Here is a 20,459-nt window from a genome sequence, read left to right on the forward strand (position 1 = left end):
TATTTCCAGAATGAGGTTAAGTTTAGGAAAAGGGTTATGATTAGGCTTAGCTACAATCCTACAGTTGTCAACAACTCTTGTCCAAGACGCGACCAGTAGATAGAGCTGTTGGCCAACGCCATCTTTCAACAACGATAGAGACGTTAACAAACCATCTGTGGCGACAAATCATCAGTATATCATAACACTGGACATTGGTGTGTTTGAGGTGGGAAGAGTGAGAAAAGCCGTGCAATCTGGTATTAAAACACTGGATTGTCCTCCCCTTGTAAAACTGAATTTCAAGCTCTTCATTTCAGATGTTTTTAATGCATTTATTTAAAAATGTATATATATTTGTGGTTTATATTTATTGTGGTTTATTCCTTTTCCAAATAAATACAATTAGGAAAATGGTCTCAGCTGATGTTTAAGATGGAACTATATTGTACTCATTTTGTCTACTTGCCCATTTGTCCAAACATGTCTAAAATACAATGCTCCATGTAGCCTACAATTCTCAATTAAACCAATCCCACAATGTAAGGAAATAATGAAGGCCCAAAGCCTGCCATGAAATTAGACCAGTTATGAATTTGTTGTATGTAAACTGATTTTGATTTCAACGCAATAGTAGGCCTAAGTGAAGTGTTTATTTTGCAGTGCGTGTTTGATTGATCTGCTCCATATTGAATGGGCACATAACAGCCAGTTTCAGACCACAATTCATGACATAATTGGAAGTCAGCATGGTCCGGTAAACGCACCGGTGTGCCAGAAGTGCGTGGAACAAAAGACGAATAGGCTACGGAGATATTTTGATTTCATGAAGGGGCATGTGTTTGATTCGGTTCTATTTATAGAGCCAACTCAAAGCGCACAAGCAGCGAGAAGAGAGGAGAAGACGTGCACTCGGATATACTATACCTATCGACTTCTGTTGATCAGGATTTTGTCAATATTGCGATATGCCTAGCGTCTTTCGCAAGGCATACACAGGAATCTCTTGGGACACTAACCTTGTATATCTGAATTGTGCATTAGAATGGGGCCTTTTGGCTGTCTTGGGGGTGTGGACTGCCTGGAGTGATCATCATAAATCCTTACTCAATTTGAGTAATTATTGTCTGATTAATAGTCATGCTGATTATTCAGGAGAGTCCTCTCACAGAATTTAATAGAACATATACTCATACTTCTAGATAGGTAAGCATTTATAGGCCTACTGGTGCTCTAAATTAGATTTTTGTAGATTGAATATCATTATGTTAATAGATTTAGGCAAATTTTGAACTGGACATGTTGAGTCAAAATTAACCCATTTACTTGCTTTCAGACATGTCTGAAGCTGAACAAGCTATATAATAGGATGAAATGTAAACATTGATCAATCAGACCAGAGCACAAAGGTCATTTGAAAGGTTTAAGAAATTCCACTCACAAGATCAATGAGAATGGATTCAATTTATGGGTTGTGCAATGCTTGTCTTTTGTCTCTTTTCATGCAAACATCCACCCTTCCCAGGAACAACCACAAAGAGCTGGAGAGGCATAAAGTAGGTGAACGTTTTGGACAAGCAACTCAGAAGGAGAGAGGATCTGCTACAGTCATGATTTTGACAGAGGACATAGAGATGGACCTGTTTTCCGTTATAGGCACGTTTGCTGTGCCAATAGCAGTAATTCCGCAATACCAACAGGAGACAACGGTAGGTAACGCAGCCGTTGAGGCAGTTGAACAGGTCAAATCAACCTATGATCCTCTATGATTTAGTGTTATAGACTACTGAGTCTGACCATGGTTAGGTTCAGTTACATTTCAGATTATACTTACTCTGCATCTTTCTCTCTCCTATAGAGACAACAACCTGAACACCCCCTAGTACCACTCCCGTTGGAGGAAGATGATATAGGACCACCTAAACAGCAGAGGGAGACTGTTACACCTGTAAAGATTGAGAAAGAATCTATACCAAGGATTACAAATAACACATTTGAGAGCATTGAGATCGAAATGGAGATGTTTCCGCCCTCAGGCTTGACTGAAAGTGATGTGGTGGAGATCACTCCAGATGACCCCTCTGTCATGACCAGGGTAAGGACCCCAATCATTGTTTTGTTTATGACCTTTAATTTAGATGCCTGCAAATAAATCCAAGGAATGTTACATTTTATATACAATTATTTTCAATGTTTATATCTTGGATGATTTGTGAATCACACACTCAATTTAAAATTATAAATCTAGAATATGATACATTTCATTCCTTTTATTCAGACACCAGAACCAGTTGTCCCAGTCTCACCAGAACCAGTTGTCCCAGTCTCACCAGAACCGATCCAACCAAGCAAACTGAAATGGAGGAGAATCACACCAGGGAAGACTTGTTTGGTGGTTAAAGATGTGATCTGCCTGCCTCAAGGCCACTACCTGGCTCAGGAGGACAGGCACAGTGTCCCCAGAGGCCAGGAGAGGGACGAGCTCGCTGCCATGGGCCTCATCGCTAGGATAACCATAGACAACTCCTGGCTCCATCATGAAATGGAGAGCCGCCTTGCCTCACTGTTCAGGAGCCGCTTCTTCAGTGGACGCGAACAAAGATTCACCTTCACATACCTTCAGGTGATTACAGTGGAGGATGAAACACTGGGCATACTAACTCTGATACAGCACCACTACTGATCGCGGGACGCAACTACGCAGTGGTGCATCTGTACATTAAGTACTTTTGTCTCTGTGTCCCTACCTGCATTCTGATTTAATATGTAAACCATATTTTTCAGTGTCTGCAGAGCTCTCGTGTGCTGTTTGTTCCAGACACCCCATCACAGTTCTCCTGGAGTGGGGAACAGGTTTTGCGGATAGCAGGACATGGCCCCCTTTATATTCTCAGTCACTATGATTTTATGAGCTTTGAGGTGAATGGATAATAATTAAAATAATTAATGTGATTTATCTTTTATTAAATGTATTTGCTGTGCAATCATTGGAACATTTATGAAGTCTTTGTTGTTGTTATTCCATAGATAGAATGTGAGTGGCCAACAAACAACGCACCAGTAATTAACAGGTATGTAAATTACATTCGAACTAGATCTTTATCAATGTCAGTGCAATTTATTTTCATGACTCAACATGGCATTGTGTATATATGATCTCAAACGGACTCATAACAAAACACTTTACTGTTCACTTAACCAAAGCTCTAATGCCCTCAAATGTTTTTCATTTAGTCATGCTTTCTTGGTGGATGACAATGAGGATGAGGAGGAGGAGGAGAGAAGTGTAGAGTCTCCCCTGCCTGTCACCACTGATGAGGAGGTAAGCTTGGTATAACATTTGGTAAAACATGTAGAATTCTGTATCTTTACGAGATAGTTTTTATGTTTTAGGTCATTTCGGACCTGGACACCATCCTCCAAACATACAGAGAACAAAACTCAATGCCTGATATCCAAACACACATGTATGTGAGGCGGAGAGACATCTTCAGAAGTGCACTCAAGGTGATGAGGAAGAAGTCATTCTCCATCAAGACAACTCCTCTCTTCCACTTCCTAGGAGAGGATGTTGATGACTATGACGGCCCTTTGAGAGAGTTTTTCAGGTGAGTTCTAACTGCTCTCCCTTTTCATTTACACTATACAATATATTTGCTTGCCCCCTTCAGAACAGGAAATTATTTTGTTTTTCACTTTGACATGCCCTAATGCAATCGATTCCTTTTTTCTAGACTCATCATGTTAGAGTTGCAGGAGAGCGGTATCCTGGAGGGTCGGCCGGGGCATCTGTTGTTTGCCTACGACCAGGCTGCCCTGGAGGAGAGGAGGTACTACGCTGCAGGAGTCATGGTGGCCTGGTCTCTGCTGCATGATGGTCCTGGACCATGCTGCCTACACCAGTCCCTCTACCAGCTCATGTGTGGCCAAAGCCCTCCCCTGGAAGACTTCAACTGGATGGACATCTCTGATGTGGATGTACAGATGAAACTGCAACAGGTACAACACAAGACATAATCAAATCACTACCAACCTTTTCTTTCTTTTGGTGCACTCAATCCCTGTTCCTAGCGGTACTGGAGCGCCAAGTCTAGGTCCAAGAGGCTTCTAAACATCTTCTACCCCCAAGACATAAGACTCCTGAACAGCTAATTAAATGGCTACCCAGACTATTTGCACTCTACCTACATGTACATATTACCTCGACACCCCACATTGACTCTGTATCGGCACCCCCTGTATTTAGCCCCGCTATTGTTATTTACTGCTGCTCTCTAATTATTTGTTATTCTTGTCTCACACTTTTTGGGGGGTATAAAACTGCATTGTTGGTTAAGGGCTTGTAAGTAAGCATTTCACTATAAGGTCTACACCTGTTGTATTCGGCGCATGTGACAAATAACATTTGATTTGATTTGATTCTGGGTTTGTGATTGATTCTTTTGTATAGGTCAAGAATTGCACTAGCATCCAGAGTTTGACTCCAAACCTGTGTGAATGGATTGCAGGTTGTGGAATTCCTGATATCTACAGTGCCGAAATCAAAGACATGCCCTACATCTATACCTGGGTTTTAAGGCACTGCATTTATCACAGGTAGGATTTAATTTTTATTGGTCATACAGATGAAGGATCTTAATTTGATCACTATTTTGTTGCTGAGAATTATCCTGCACTGCCCTCTCCAGCGCTTTAGGTCACCATGCTCTCGCGTCTCAGCCGGACTGACAGGTTTCCCGTACCTCAGCAGAGGTGACCGGTCCGCTCCTGATCCCCGGGATCGTCATTTTGGTCGGCGTCCTCTGGCTGGAGCCCCGCGTTGGGGAGGGGGTACAGTCACGTGTATGGCCTCTAGGTCACCAGGCTGCTTGTTATGGCGCACACCTGTTACCATCATTACGTGCACCTGCTCGTCATCACTCACCTGGAATCCATCACTTCCCTGACTACCTTCCCTATATACTGTATGTCACTCCCTTTGGTTCCTTCACCAGGCGTTATTGTTTCAGTTTCCTGTCTGCGTTGTTCGTGTTTATTGTTTTGTTTATTAAATGATGCACTCCCTGAACTTGCTTCCCAACTCGCAGCGCACTCGTTACAGATGGCCCAACCACCCATCAAGCAACATTATGGACTAAACGTTAAAATCCTGTTGATGCAGGATCATTCTGCTGTACCATTATAGGTCATATTAAGATCCTACATCTGTATATTTTTTGAACACCTATTCAACATTTGGTCATCTTGCTTTTCCTCTGCTCTTACGATCATATGGAATGCAACTATACGTTTGGTTAATATCCCTGCTTGCTTTATTTTTGCAGGGTGGCAAGCATGATCTCCCAGTTCACAGAGGGTCTGAACAGCTGTGGTGGCCTGTGGGATATCATCAAGGCCCACTCTGCAGCCTTCATGCCTGTCATGACCAGGACAGAACACCCTCTCACCACGCAACAGTTCAGCAGTCTGTTTGAGGTGTCGTGGAGTCCTCTGGAATCAACCATAGGCCTGAGACAAGCTGAGGAGACCACAGTCACTCCTGGGAGAGACGTCTGATCATGATCAACGGTAGGCTGGGTATTTTCTGTTGCTTTGTATTGAATATTTCTAGAATTAATTCATTTTCGGTCAAGGTTCATACATAGATCTAGATCACCATAAACGTTTTCCACTCATTCCTGAGCATAGCAATACAAGTATGTACATTAAAGTTTAAGTTGAATATATTCTCAGCTTTTCGATAAAATGTTATCTGTTCTTGCATCGCTTCTCAGAACACCAGACTGCCTTGTCCTTTGGGAATCTACTAGCCTTCATCACAGGGGCGGATCAGATCCCTCCTTTGGGATTCCTAAGAAATCTCTGCATCAGATTCTACGACCAAGACCAGGGAATGTTCAGTGTCCGTTTATCACATGCCTCTACTTGTACTTTGGAGCTCTACCTTCCCCGAGGTTTGGCCAGTCCTGGTGGGTTGAAGGACATGCTGACAAGAGCACTGCAAGAATCTTTAGGATTTGGAAACATTTATGCTGACAGTTCAGCTTTGAGCCAATGATCAATCCAACAAAAAACAATGTGGGAGGAATCAAAGCTTGGTAATGTTTGATAGATGAGGTAATCAATAATGCATGGTTTACCAGTCTAGGTGTTTTATTTGTTCTGCAAATTGTCATTTTCTCCATTACTAATGAGATTCTCAGCAATGGGTACAGTACGTACTGAATGAGATTGCAAGATAAGAGCAGAATATTATTTCTGATATGCAGTTAATATGAAGGACATTCAACTGAATGTGTCAATGTAAAATGGTCTAGCACATTTCCTTTTAATCTGGAAATTGTTTTACTTAATATTCTATGTATTCATATTTTAGATATGCTAAACTCAGTCATTTTTGTCAAAATGAATTAAGACCAAGATAGTGCCTATTAAGTCATCAACAAACAGTATTTGGTAATCATTTGAAAATAGAATAACAACGCATTGCTAATTTTGATTATGACAAAATTGAGATGTAATTATGCATTGTAGACATCATGTTAATCTACAAAATGTGACTTAATAAAATATTTTTGATAACATGAATGAAACTCAAATTAGCAATATTTAATTGATTCAAGGGCAGCTACTCACCAATTATAGGATTAAATCATAATTATACCTTAAATGCCATCTTTACACACTGTTGGTAGTAAGCCTAGATATTTTACTGTCCAAAAGATACCTTCATGGTGTTACTACCTTTATGTACAGTTCCTTCAGAAAGTATTCAGACCTTGATTTTTCCCCATTTTGTTACAGCCTTATTCTAAAATAGATTAAATTGAGGAAAAAACTATCTACACACAACACCCAAAGATGACAAAGCAAAAACGGGTTAAGAAATGTTTGCAAATAAAATATTACATTTACATAGGTTTTCAGACCCTTTACTCAGTACTTTGATGAAGCACCTTTGGCAGCGAATACAGCCCTTCTTCCCCAATTGCTGTTTGGCCGAGTGGCCAGCTTGGTGGAGTCTTGGTGGTTCCAAACTTCTTCCATTAAACACGGTGTTCTTGGGGACCTTCAATGCTGTAGAAATGTTCTGGAATGCACTGTCAACTGTGGGACCTTGTATAGACAGGTGTCTGCCTTTCCAAATCATGTCGTCAATTGAATTTACCACAGGTAGGCTCTAATCAAGTTCGAGAAACATCTCAAGGATGATAAATAGAAACAGGATGCAGCTGAGCTGCAAAGAGTCTGAATACTTATCTAAAGAAAGTATTTGTTTTTATTTTTAATACCTTTGCAAAAAAATCTAAAAACCTGTTTCTACTTTGTCATTATGGGGTATCGTGGGTGGGAATTGTTTTTAGATAATCCATTTCAGAATAAGGTTGTAACGCAACAAAATGTGGACAAAGTCAAGGCATCTGAAAACTTTCCGAAGGCACTCTATTTCACTGTGATCTGTTTTCCATTCAGTCGAACATGGCAGAACTGAAATCAGAGGAAACTGACACAAACTTAAATCTATTTATCCCTGTATTTATTCATATCATTATGGACAGGAAGCAATTATTACGATCAAAACTTACCTCTTTAACCTAAGTTGGATGACTGTTTCATTGTCTAGTTTAACAGTGGAGGACATATTGAATGTTGCATATGCAACATTTGTGAAGCCTGTGGAAGAGAGTAAGACCATGAGGAACAAAATCCTAACATTTACACAAGTTTTGATACAAGTAGGGGGTATTTGGAAGCCTGTTACCAGTCTGTTGGTGCCATCATGCCACTTCTTGTCATGTTTGGCTTGTAAGGAGTGGTATGATGGCACAAACAGATCAGGGAAAATGCTATGTATTTGGGGGCTTGATTCCCAAAGCATCCAAGTATGTTAAACACTGACCAAAAATATTAACTCAACATGTAAAGTTTTGGCCCTATGTGTCATGAGCTGAAGTAAAAGGTTCCAGAAATGTTCCATACACACAAAAAGCTTATTTCTCTCAAATTCTGTGCACAAACGTGTTTACATCCCTGTTAGTGAGCATTTCTCCTTTGCCAAGATAATCCATCCTTCTGACACATTTGGCATATCAAGAAGCTGATTAAACAGCATGATCATTTCTATTTGTATTTATTAGGGATCCCCATTAGCTGCTGCCTACTCTTCCTGGGATCCAAACACATTAAGGCACTTACATCACACATAAAATAAAAGATAAAACAGTACATCATATAATATTTTTACATCATTACATATCTACAATACAAAATGTTTAATAATTGACATGCATATCATTAATGTTAGCTCCCCATGTACATTGGGCAGCTCACGTCTGGGTTTCCCTTTGTAGTCCGTAATAGTTTTCAAGCCCTGCCACAACCGACGAGCGTCAGAGCCGGTGTAGTAGGATTCATTCTTAATCCTGTATTGACGCTTTGCTTGTTTGATGGTTTGTCTGAGGGCATAGCTGGATTTCTTATAAGCATCCGGATTAGTCTCCGGCAGCTCTAGCCTTTAGCCCGATGCGGATGTTGCCTGTAATCCATGGCTTCTGTTTGGGATATGTACGTACAGTCACTATAGGGGCGACGTTATCGATGCACTTATTGATGAAGCCAATGACTGAGGTAGTGTATTCCTCTATGCCATTGGATGAATCCCGGAACATATTCCAGTCTGTGCTAACAAAACAGTCCTGTAGTGTAGCATCTGCATCATCTGACCACTTCCGTATTGAGCGAGTCACTGATACTTCCTGCTTTAGTTTTTGCTTGTAAGCAGGAATCAGAAGGAAATAATTATGGTCAGATTTGCCAAATGGAGGGCAGGGGAGAGCTTTGTATTCATCTCTGTGTGTGGAGTAAAGGTGATCTAGGATTCCCCCCCTGGTTGCAAATGTGACATGCTGGTAAGAATTTAGTAAAACTGATTTAAGTTTGCCTGCATTAATGTCCCCGGCCACTAGGAGAGCTGCTTCTGGGTGTGCATTTTCTTCTTTGCTTATGGCCTTATAGAGTTGGTTGAGAGCAGTCTTAGTGCCAGCTTTGTTTTGTGGTGGTAAATAGACGGCTACGAATAATACAGATGAGAACTCTCTTGGTAGATAATGTGGTCTACAGCTTATCATAAGGTACTCTACCTCAGGCAAGCAATTCCTTGAGACTTCTTTAATATTAGACATCGCACACCAGCTGTTATTGACAAAAAGACACACACACCCACCCCTCGTATTACCAGAGGTAGCGTCTCTGTTCTGCCGGTGCATGGAAAATCCCACTAGCTCTATATTGTCCGTATCTTCGTTCAGCCACGCCTCGGTGAAACATAAGATGTTGCAGTTTTTAATGTCCCGTTGTTAGGATAATCTTAATTGTAGTTCATCAATTTTATTTTCCAATGACTGCACATTAGCGAGAAGAATGGAAAGCAGTGGGAGTTTACTCGTTCGCCTCTGGATTATCACAAGGATGTCCGATCTGCGTCCTCTTTTCCGGCGTCTTTTCTTGACGCAAAAGGCGTGAATCTGGGCCTGTTCCAGTGAAAGCAGGATATCCTTCTCATTGGACTCGTTAAAGGAAAAAGTTTCTTTCAGTCCGCGGTGAGAAAAATCACTTTTCTGATGTCCAGAATTTATTTTTGGTCATAAGAGATGGCAACATTATGTACACACAACCCCAGACCACGTGTAACAACGCCAGCACAGGACCTCCACATCTGACTTCTCACCTATGGGATCGTCTGAGACCAGCCACTCAGACAGCTGATGAAACTGTGGGTTTGCATAACCAAAGACTTTCTACAAAAACAGCCCCAGAGAAGCTCATCTGCGTGCTCGTCGTCCTCACCAGTGTCTTGACTCGAATGCAGTTCGGCATAGCTACCAACTTCTTTGGGCAAATGGTCACCTTTGATGGCCACAGGCACATTGGAGAAGTGTGCTCTTCCCAGATGAATCCGTTTCTACTGTACCAGGCCGATGGCAGGCAACGTGTATGGCGTCGTGTTTGCGAGCGATTTGCTGATGTCAACATTGTGAACAGAGTGCCCCATGGTGGAGGTGGAGTTATTATATGGGCAGGCATAAGCTATAGACAACAAACACAATTGCATTTTATTGATGGCAATTTCAATGCAGAGAGATACCGTGATGAGATCCTGAGGCCCAATGTCGTGCCATTCATCGGCCGCCATCACCTCATGTTTCAGCCCGATAATGCACAGCCCCATGTCGCAAGGATCTGATCCACGCCCCTACCCTTTTTTTAAAGGTATCTGTGACCAACAGATGCATATTTGTATTGCCAGTCATGAAATCCATAGATAAAGGCTTTATAATGAATTTACTTCGACTGATTTCCTTAAATGAACTGTAGTTCAGTAAAATCTTTTAAATTGTTGCATGTTCAGTTTATATAACATGATTACCTACCTTGATACGGAGCAGTGTGTATTATAACTGGATATGTTGGAGCACTTAAAAGAAACACTTAAAATAAGGTCTGTGTTTTGACTAGGCTTACCCTGGCGTGACATTTTATTAACTCTGTAGATTTCTCTAGGACAAATGTACTTTTATCAATATATTCGCCTGTATTTACCCCCAAAAAAAAAATAATAATAATAATAATAAATAATGAAAAGCTAATTAGCTGCTAATGTGGCTATCATAAAGAACAACAAATGTCACGATGATCTGGACGAGCCTGCCGAATCGAGGCAAAGGTAAGAATCTCTGGATTAACTATCTAATGTTAGCTAAATGTAGTAATTCATAAATTGGCTAAATTTCTTTACATTGAAAATTCTGTGAACTGTCTTGTGCAAGTTTTAAATTGACACAATACCTGTTAGCAAAGGTGTCAGCTAGAGATGGCGTGCAGGGATGGATGTGTAATTTTCCATGATGTCAACTTTGATGCTGATTAGTATTTTCGAATAGAGCCCAATATATTGATGAGTCACCTTGTCCGATAGAGATTTACATGGTTAATAAAATGTCACGCCAGGGTAAGCCCTTTTTTCTAAGCATTTCTAAATTCTAAAAAACGATTGGAACCATTTCCCTGATTTTACAAGTGGGTTTTATGGGTATTCTGACACCTCGACTGTGGGGCTCTATACCCTCAGTTTAGGCTAACCACTGTGGATATTCTTCGATACCTGTTGTGTTACATACAGGAAAACCCAACCAAAACTATTTATAGAACATTTTGCTATGGATAAAAGAGGCTCTCAGCAAGACGATACAACTGTCTCCTGAATGTTTTGTTTGACTGGAAGGACAGGAGAAATCCAGAACTATCAACAAAATTGTGTTTACAAAATATGTCTATGGCAACCCTATGAACTCAAAAAGGTTCCTAGTAGGGTTTTGTTCCTCTTGGGACCAAATAACTGTAACACATAAGATTGAAGTTCCGGACGCTCGAGAGTTAGAACGCTCCCACAGATTCTTCTGTCAGATAGCTAGCTGCTAGCTATGTCAATAATTTGCGTAAATGTTTTGTACACATCTGCAACTGCTCGGTAAGTTGCTTTTTGTCCGCAGTACAGGGCAGCAGCAACAACTAACGTTAGCTAGCTAGCGCCAGAGCCATATATTTACAGCTGGCTAGCCAGCTAGCTATGTTGCTCTCGTGACGTGAGTTGGGCTGGTTGGCCGCGCTGAATTAAAATATATTTCTGATTCTTCTTTGCTAGCTACTAGTTAGCTATTATGCTAACATATTATTCTTCTGTTACAGGATGATGTGCATACTAGCTAACCAGGCTGAATTTTGATGCCAATAACTGAAAATGGATAGAGATTTACTGAGGCAGACTTTGTCTCACCATGGACAAAGCCTGTTTACCCATCTCAAATGTGAACAAAGTGAAAATCCAGATTTCAAGGCTATTGAACCTGACTTGTCCAAAGCCAGCTATCAAAGGTCATTTAAATGGACAACACAGACAGTATTGAATCCACATTTATTTGAATCCAAATGTAGACTAATTGAGCTCCAACACTGTCAACTGCAAATTTCCAGACAGGTGTACTGATAATGTTAATACTGTCATCTACAGGAAATATGGAGGGGAGGACAATGCCTTAGTGGAGCAGTTCATTGCTAGAAAAGCTGACATCCTGTTTGCTCCATCATGGAAGTCTAGTGCACTTCTGGAGGATGTGTTAGAGGAGGAAGGAGAAGGTAACGGTTACTGTGAAATTTAGAGGTAAACCAACATATTGTGTTGAGTGTGGACTAACAACTGTATCCTTTTCCTAGAGCCCTATGCCATCATGCCCCCTCTGGAGCAGTTCATGGAGGTGTCGTTTGAGGAACGGAGAAATCTCTTGTACAGGGACATTGAGCGAGGGGACATTGTGATAGGCAGGATCAACTCCATCAGGGACTTTGGCTTCTTTGTAACTTTGATCTGCATGGGAGGTGGACTAGAGCGAGACATAGAGGATCTGGAGCTCACGGTAGGGTTTGTGGCTTCGGCCTGGTGTCGGTGTGCCCTATTGAAGAAATAAGAGTAAGTGGTAGCCTCTTTCTCTGCTTTATTTCTCTCCTCAGGCCCTGTGTCCCCTTAGAGATGTACCTTCCAATGGCAATCATGATGATCCGCTATCATACTATCAGCTTAATGATTTGATAAGAGGTGAATGCACAGTGCACACTAGCTAACTTTGTTGTACATTTAAACAACTTATCACAACTGCATTGTGAACATAAGTCAACAAACTGAATTATCTACCATGTGCTGTTCTCTAGCTGGAGTGAAGGACATTGACCGATACCATGAGAAGATAACCATTTCACTTCAGCCCTCCTCCCTCGGCCCAAATCTGATGAACCTAAAGCTTGGAGTTTTTAGTAGAGATGATTTGCCACTTCAATACAGGTAAGACAGATGTATTCTAATTGGCAGAAAAATAGTTATGCTAGAACTTAGGCTACATCTTTGCTCATTGTATTTTTTTCATTGTTTTACCCAGTCGCAGTGTGAGGGTTGCAAACGACAACACTGAAACCTATGAGAGGGTTTTAGAGGGTTCTCTTGGCTACTCCAATCCGTCTAATGTGGAATATCTCCTGGGGAAGATTGGGGTCAGTGACACACAGCCTCCCTCACTCATGAGAGGGCTACAGAGGTGAGAAGACAAACTTGTTGTTTTGCTATTCTTCAGAAGACACGCTTTCCATAAATTGATATCTGTAGCCCCTTTTTATCAGCACTTGACTGTATTTTGGGACTCTCCTTTACAGCAAACATTTCCTTGAGGAGGACTTTGCCACAACTATCCGAAAGAAGCAGTCTGCATCCTGGGCTCTTAAATGGTATGCCTGGCATTTTCATTTTTGGGGCATTTTGACATTTGCAGCAGCATGTCACTAAGTCTCTGCTAGCTGAATGTTTACAGAATGAATGAACTGGTCCTGATCTTTCTTTCTTTGTCAATATGTCTGCGCTATAGTGTAAGGGTTGGTGTGGACCACTTCAAATCTGGCCGACATGTCGAAGCAATGAATGAATATAACAAGGCCTTAGAGATCGACACTAACAATGTGGAAGCCCTTGTGGCACGTGGTGCACTGTGAGTAGCCATCTTATTTTATTGATAATTTGTTGTGTGATCATTAACAATCTACCGGTAATAGTCAGCACTCCTAGCCTACACTCTGATAGTTATCTCAGTTGACCACAGGTTTTTGAAACGTGATGTTTAATTGTCGTATAAAATGTAGTTGTGGTCCTACAGCTAATATAAACTTGCCATTTGATTTCCCAGGTATGCTAACAAAGGGAGTTTGCTGAAGGCAATAACTGACTTTGAGCTGGCATTGGAAAGCTGCCCAACCCACAGAAATGCAAAGAAATACCTATGCCAGACCCTGGTCGAGCGAGGTGGCCAGTAAGTGGGAATGTTTATCCACTTCCTTTATTATCTTGTGTGCACTGAAGTGATTTACAAGTGACAACCCTTCCACTGAAAAAAACTGTTTTTTCATTCTGTTAGACTGGAGGAGGAAGAAAAGCTAGTCACAGCTGAAGGTCTCTATAGAAAAGCCCTGGCCTTAGACGACTCCTTCCAAGGCGCCAAGGAAGCATTGAAAAAAATAGAGCTGCTTATCCAGGTGAGCTCGAACATGCCATGGCAATGCCAACTATTCCTCATATGACTGATCATTGAACATTGTGAACTATGAACATTTTGGGGGAAAAGGGCCAGTGAAAAGTTCTGTGTCGTTAGCGTCCTTGGAGTAACACACAGGGAACCTTGTAATACTGATTAAGTGTTTTGTTGTGTGCTTGTCTGATCTGGGATCCTGCCCTTTGACTCTACCCGACTGCCTTGATTGTCGCTTGTCTATTGGGGGAACAAACAACCTTACAACTGGAATGAAAATGGTTGGTACGCTGGACCTGGTCTCAATGCGGTAAATGTAAACCCTTTTTGTCCACCTGGAAAAATTAACATTTGTTCTCTGCTTGTGATTTCTGGATCATGCTATGGTAAACATGTCTGTGTGTATGCCATTTTCCCCATTGTCCTTATCCATTCAAATTAATTAATGGAATGTTTTTCACATTGCTGGTTTCCTCCCTTTATAATTTTTCATCTCTTGAAAACGGGTAAAATTTTACTGTGAAAATGACTGCTTTAAAGAAATCGCTCAAACTGAGAGAAGAGGCAGCTGCAAAGGAAGCGGAAAAAGCTAAGAATGTGGAGACAAGTGCAGAAAAATTGCGTAAGATCTTAAAAGAAGAAAAAAGGTACATCCATACCAATCCGTCAGAAAGGTAACCTGGTAAACTGTCAGCTCATCGGTTGTCTTGTAAAAACAAAATCGGTACACGTAATTTAATTTGGCGAAATATTATCATTCATCATTTAAGTTCATCACAAATATAACCTATTTCATATGTAGCTACATAGTTTGTCTGCTATAACTCCCTCTAGAATGAAAAGGAAACAAAGGAGATCCTCCTCTTCTTCATCGTCTTCCTCCTCTTCTTCCGACCGATCCTCCTCGGGTCGCAGGAAGTCAAAGAAAAAGAAGCGCAAACACAGACGGTCATCTCGAGGGAAGAAACACCAGCAGGTTTCATCCAGGGACAACAGGAGTGTGGCTGATGACGAGGAGGAGTGGTACCCTGCCCCGCCCAACACCTCAGCCTCCTTCCTGGATCAGAAATCTAGCGTGGTTAGGCCGTTTGAGGGGCCAGAGAGGACTGAAGAAGGCAGTCAGCCCCCCAGCAAGGGCAGGAGCCACTCGTACCACTCTTTATCATCAGTGTCTGACGCTCCGGACAACAGCAGGTTTGAAGATGACCCTTTTGACGCCTCTCCTCAGCGAGCTGAGGGCAGCAAGGGAAAAGGTGTCCGTGGTGACAAGACCAGTGATGGAGACGTGAAGGACAGGGAAGGCTCAAGGGGCCAGAGGAAGAGACAGGGCCAGGAGGATCAAAGTGGCCCACAAGACGTTCCCAGCTCATTGGAGAAAGTCAAACACAGAAGAATGTCCTCCTCATCTGCCGGCTCAGAGCATTCCCGCAAATCTGACCAGTACACCAACGACCTCCCATCACAGTCCCACATATCCACTTACAGGCGATCAGATAGTGGGAAGTATGGTAGCACAGAGCGAGGCGATAAGAAAGAGCAGGAGAGGGGCACTCGAAGGTCTGATGGAGGAGATTACAGGTCTTCCACTGACGCCACTCGGAATGGTAAGGGATCATCCGCAGGAGGAAGTCAGAAAAAAGAGCTGCCAACTAATCTCCTAGATCTCTTCAGCCAGATAGCCCAGTTTGAGAAGGAGAAATGTGTCAAGCCGAAAAAGTGAATTCAGCTTTTCCGAGATGCTTTTACCTTATGTCATAAAAACGATAAACTAATGCTATTCTAATGTTGGACAAAGTTGTAGTTACCAAGCTGTCATAATTTAGTGTTGGTGATATCAAACATTTTCCTCTGAAATGTTTATTGTTATTTCTGTGATCAATACACTGCCTTAATATTATGAGATTACATTTTCTGTGAAAGGATGTTTTTTTATGTGCCAGAAAGCAAATGAAAGACCAGTTAAGATGTCTTCTTTTGGCTTGCAGCTGGAAAAAATGTATTTCCTTTGATTGAATAATTGTGTATTTTCCTCTTAGTACAATGAACTCTGTATTACCAAGTACCATCAGGAAACTCACAAATCAGATCTATTGAGATAGAAATGTGCCATTCTTTTCTATTTGCTGGTAGTAGATTGGAAGATGTCATTTAATGACTGATGACACATTTCCATGTGTGAATCTTTTTCAATAAATGGCCCACGAGCTTTGCCCAAAATGTCCAAGCTTGATTTGTTGTTTGGTTGAAGCATCAACGTGGTTATTTTGTTAGACCGCTGCGCCACTCGGGAGCCCTAAGGCACTGCATCTCAGTGCAAGAGACTTCACTACAGTCCCTGGTTCAAATCCAGGCTATATCACATCCGGCCGTGATTGGGAGTCCCATAGAGAGGCGCACAATTGGTCCAGGTTTGGCTGGGGAAGGCAGTCATTGCAAGTAAGAATTTGTTCTTAACTGACTTGCCTAGTTTAAATTAAGGTTAAAACATAAATTGTCCAACTTAGTATCGGAAGTTCTCCAAAATACTGTTGTGTTAGCCATGTCTGGATCTCTTACTGTTACAATTCTGGTCTCACTTCAGTGTTCAGACATTTATTTTATGTCCAATGGCTGCTTGGTGAGCTATTTTATGTCAAATTGCATGATTTAATAACTAGACACAGCATACTTGCAAAGTGCACAACTTTAATGCAAACAGCCAAAGTGGCTTATTTACAGCTTAATTTAAATGTCTTACTCCATCATACTGCACATCAGTTAAATGTTTTTAGTTCATCTTGTTACAAGGGATTACTCACTAATTCACAGGCACAGCTATTTAGTCTGTCAAATGTGTCACTCTTAAATGCCCTAATATGTTTTAATAAACTGGTCCCTTTAACACTAATCATGTTATCCACTGTTTACTCTGAGGTATGTGTATTTATAAAAATAAAAGGTTTATCTATGCTGGGTGGACTAATCTTTTATTCCAATAGAGTGCACTCCTTTGATCAGAATAACATATTACATGTATGAAGGGTCCTGCACTTCCCCACACCTATTTTCTCACATGACTATTTTCATTTTTTTACCTGATGATTGTATGAAATACAGATGTGATATATCCTGGTGCCGAACTCAACTGAACATGCATTTTTGAGACTTTCCACTGGAGGGCACTACAACACTAGTTCTGCATACAGGTTTTTTAAAGTACTGTATGGCCAATTATAAGGATGGTAAAAACTATATATTTGGGCATTTTTCCTCCACAGTTAAATTACATCACACTTAACTTCACATTCACCCTAATAGTAAAAATGGATTGAAAATTATTATTTTATGAGAAGTGTCTTCTATTTATGACAAAAATGTACATATCTCCATATCAATCAATCAGGGAATTAATTCACCTTTCTTTGAAAACACTGGGTTTCATAGGCTGTATTTACACATTTACACAGGCAGCCCAGTTCAGATATTTTGCCCAATTAGGGGCAAAAGACCAAGAAGTGGAAAGAAAAGAAGACTGGAATTGGGCTGTCTGTGTAAACGCAGCCTTCGAGGTCTAATAAGTTATAGTCAACAGTAACCTTGTATGTACACTTCAAAAGCACATCCTCCCTACGTTGTCTTACAATAATAATATTGCCTATTTAACAACGAGATAGGGGGTAGAAATCCTATTGTACCAATCATCGGGCTATGTTCAAATTAAAATGGAATTTCACCTAGTGCTCCAAGGCAAAGGCATGTCTCTAGGGGCACTTTAGATGCTGGAGATTTGCATGCATGGCAGGGAACAACTCTGCCTGGTTCATCTCCCTCAAACTCACAAAGGCCTTTTCATTGCATCACGTCAGCGTGAACACATTCACTGGCTCTCTGGTAATGTAGGGCCACAGTCCATGGTGGTAATGTATTGCCCCCACCACTCTCCAAACGTGTACTGATCTGCACAGCCGAGGAGCAACGGTCTTGCATCAACTGACAACAACTAGCAAAGGTTTTTGTTCCTTCCAGGTCATTTGATTTACTAAACATTTTTCTCTGTTTCCCTTGGGAATTAACAGGTTAAGCCTTATTTTCTGAAGGACCTTAAGGCCTTGGATGAGTCTCAGTGATGGCACTAGCCTCTGGAGGCTCTGGCGACCCTGGCTTAAGGGCAGGCCTGACTGCGTTTGATGAAACTGCAGATTTTTGCATTTGAGAATCATTCATTCCCTTTCTTTGACTCAGATGGAAGAACCAGTGTTCCTTTTCAAAAAGGGGATGCTATTTCTATGAAGTCATTCTTTCATGGGGCAATCAGACAGTTGAGCATGCAGGGATGAGACGTTTTAAATTAGTCTGAAAAAAATCTTCCATTTAAGAAAAAAAGTATTACATCGAATTCTTAGAGCATGACAATATGGTGGTTTGAAAATGAAAAGTAAATGGAAGTGGTGCCCTTAAGTTCTTGGATAATTAGAAATGTAAAACTTTTTTCATCCCCAGCATATCAACCTCGGGCAGGTGTTCAATCAAACCCGCACTGCAACAGGCCTACCACTGCATAGGTCTTTAACTATGTGTCCAAAGGAAATGTACTGCTTGTACCACCGAAGGCTAACTTGAGTTGATTTTTTTTTCTAATAGAAAAATATTTAAATGGAATTCTTGTAAAAGCACTCTGAACCTGCCCTCATTCCAACACGTATTATTTCCCTGACAAGTTGTTTTCCTCACAGCACAGCTACAAGCATTCCAGGTTTCCTTTTAGATTGGTATCTTTCAACCATTGAGGTTTTGCTATTGTCTCCTGCAAAAGCAGGGGACAGGTTGTACAGCAAAAGGAAATATGAATCCAGCGACAAATACATTCTGATACACACACAGAAGAAGTCTGCAAATTCCTTTATGTGTGTGAACTTAAAACGATTTAGGTTAATTTAGTGAAAACAGGGTCACAGTTCCTACAACAGCATAGAAATACAGAGATGAGGGGAGCATTTTCAGGAGAGCAGAATTTCAGAGAGAAATGCTGACTGTGTTAGCTACGGCCTGGCCTTGGCTAAATCCAGTGGAGATAGGAAGACTTTCTAATTTGCTTTCCCCCTATTTTAATAATAGCTGTGTGCATAAGTAATTTCTGAAAGGCCAACCAGACACTGGGCAACAGAAAATTAAACTCATTTTATCTGAAAGCAGGTGGATTTCTATTTATCATTAACATGCATAGAATTTGCACAATGTTATTTCTGCTACTGATGGAACGTAACCAAATAATGTATGAGGGGTTTTTGCTTATGCTCGAGTGAAATTCATAGATAAAGTACTAGCCTTTTGCAATTTTCTGCAAGCGGAAACTAATTCTGGGAAGCTTCTTATTACAGCAGAGATTCATTTGGTTTGCATTAAAGGCAGACATAAGTGACATTAGGATTTCTCACAGATTTCATGAGATGCGTTGCTTTCTGTTAAATCATTAGGCCTGCCCCTTCCCCTACTTAAGAAGCCCCTTTCTCACATATACATAAAACAATTTATATTCTTGTCCAATGGTATAGCTTGAATATTTCTGTTACCCTGATGTGGACCATATTAAAAGATAAAACTGAGGAAAAACCGACCCAAGCAATAAGTCATGTTACATATATTTCATTTGAACACACTTCAGTGGTTGGATAAATGTACTAAGTTGCTTTGATTTATGTACTATAAACACAATTGATGCTTCACAACACCAGGGTAACATTACTGTTGTTCCTACTTAAACTCTTATTATTATTTTTTTTTTAACCTTTATTTAACCAGGCAAGTCAGTTAAGAACAAATTCTTATTTTCAATGACAGTGGGTTAACTTGCCTGTTCAGGGGCAGAACAACAGATTTGTCAGCTCAGGGGTTTGAACTTGCAACCTTCCGGTTACAAGTCCACTGCTCTAACCACTTGGCTACCCTGCCACCCCAGCTTCAGCTTGCACTGAATGTTGCTCTTTACTCATTATAAAGCAAAATGCAACCATAACTCTACCATCCAACCACTTCTGGGTTTTCGCTACACTGGTGACGTTACAAAGTTACAGAAGATCTTATGACGTGATCTCCTATTCACACCAGTCATTATTCTGATAGTAAACCATGATGCATACTGTACCTAACCCATAAAGATGCTCACATGTAATGTGTTTGACTGTCTGATCCTTGATACAGTACTTAAGATACCATTGTTGTGTAAGTATGTTTTTATCTGTCTGGGCACCTCCAGTATAGATTCTGGTGTTCAAAGAGATGTTTGTCCCAGCAAATGGAATTCATTTCACCATTCACTATGTGAAGAAAATATTATTGAACATTTATGGGGAGATTTTTGATCCAAACCATTTTGTGTCAATG

At 40.9% G+C, this 20,459-nt stretch overlaps 2 protein-coding genes across 3 annotated transcripts; both read left to right on the forward strand.

Annotated features, from left to right (window-relative positions):
* The first annotated feature begins 1,411 nt into the window (after positions 1–1,411).
* On the forward strand, positions 1,412–6,459 carry LOC112260260. Its single transcript, XM_024435227.2, has 11 exons — positions 1,412–1,688; positions 1,838–2,074; positions 2,258–2,602; positions 2,764–2,898; positions 3,007–3,050; positions 3,214–3,301; positions 3,373–3,587; positions 3,714–3,978; positions 4,430–4,575; positions 5,304–5,547; positions 5,754–6,459. The coding sequence occupies exons 1-10, from the start codon at positions 1,428–1,430 to the stop codon at positions 5,533–5,535; spliced, it is 1,968 nt and encodes a 655-aa protein (XP_024290995.2). The 5' UTR covers positions 1,412–1,427; the 3' UTR covers positions 5,536–5,547; positions 5,754–6,459.
* Positions 6,460–11,364: 4,905 nt separating this feature from the next.
* ttc14 (tetratricopeptide repeat domain 14) lies at positions 11,365–17,051 on the forward strand. Of its 2 annotated transcripts, XM_024414094.2 has the most exons (13): positions 11,365–11,506; positions 11,725–11,910; positions 12,047–12,171; positions 12,250–12,449; positions 12,544–12,628; positions 12,742–12,871; positions 12,966–13,121; positions 13,237–13,308; positions 13,446–13,565; positions 13,761–13,883; positions 13,989–14,106; positions 14,640–14,746; positions 14,934–17,051. In XM_024414094.2, the coding sequence occupies exons 2-13, from the start codon at positions 11,777–11,779 to the stop codon at positions 15,817–15,819; spliced, it is 2,256 nt and encodes a 751-aa protein (XP_024269862.1). In that variant the 5' UTR covers positions 11,365–11,506; positions 11,725–11,776; the 3' UTR covers positions 15,820–17,051. The 2 variants fall into 2 exon arrangements, 1 of the variants encoding a protein (XP_024269862.1); XR_002952836.2 differs by lacking the exon at positions 14,934–17,051 and having other exon boundaries at positions 13,989–14,409; positions 14,640–14,735.
* The last annotated feature ends 3,408 nt before the right edge of the window (positions 17,052–20,459 follow it).

Source organism: Oncorhynchus tshawytscha, linkage group LG01 (assembly GCF_018296145.1).
Source record: "Oncorhynchus tshawytscha isolate Ot180627B linkage group LG01, Otsh_v2.0, whole genome shotgun sequence".
NCBI classification, from domain to species: domain Eukaryota; kingdom Metazoa; phylum Chordata; class Actinopteri; order Salmoniformes; family Salmonidae; genus Oncorhynchus; species Oncorhynchus tshawytscha.

Coding starts and splice junctions, on each gene's coding strand:
- LOC112260260 (XM_024435227.2), top strand. CDS start 1,428: ATGAGAATGGATTCAATTTATGGGTTGTGCAATGCTTGTCTTTTGTCT. Junction 3,302..3,372: donor CTGTCACCACTGATGAGGAG/GTAAGCTTGGTA, acceptor TTTATGTTTTAG/GTCATTTCGGACCTGGACAC. Junction 4,576..5,303: donor AGGCACTGCATTTATCACAG/GTAGGATTTAAT, acceptor TTATTTTTGCAG/GGTGGCAAGCATGATCTCCC.
- ttc14 (XM_024414094.2), top strand. CDS start 11,777: ATGGATAGAGATTTACTGAGGCAGACTTTGTCTCACCATGGACAAAGC. Junction 12,172..12,249: donor GTTAGAGGAGGAAGGAGAAG/GTAACGGTTACT, acceptor TCCTTTTCCTAG/AGCCCTATGCCATCATGCCC. Junction 14,747..14,933: donor ATCTTAAAAGAAGAAAAAAG/GTACATCCATAC, acceptor AACTCCCTCTAG/AATGAAAAGGAAACAAAGGA.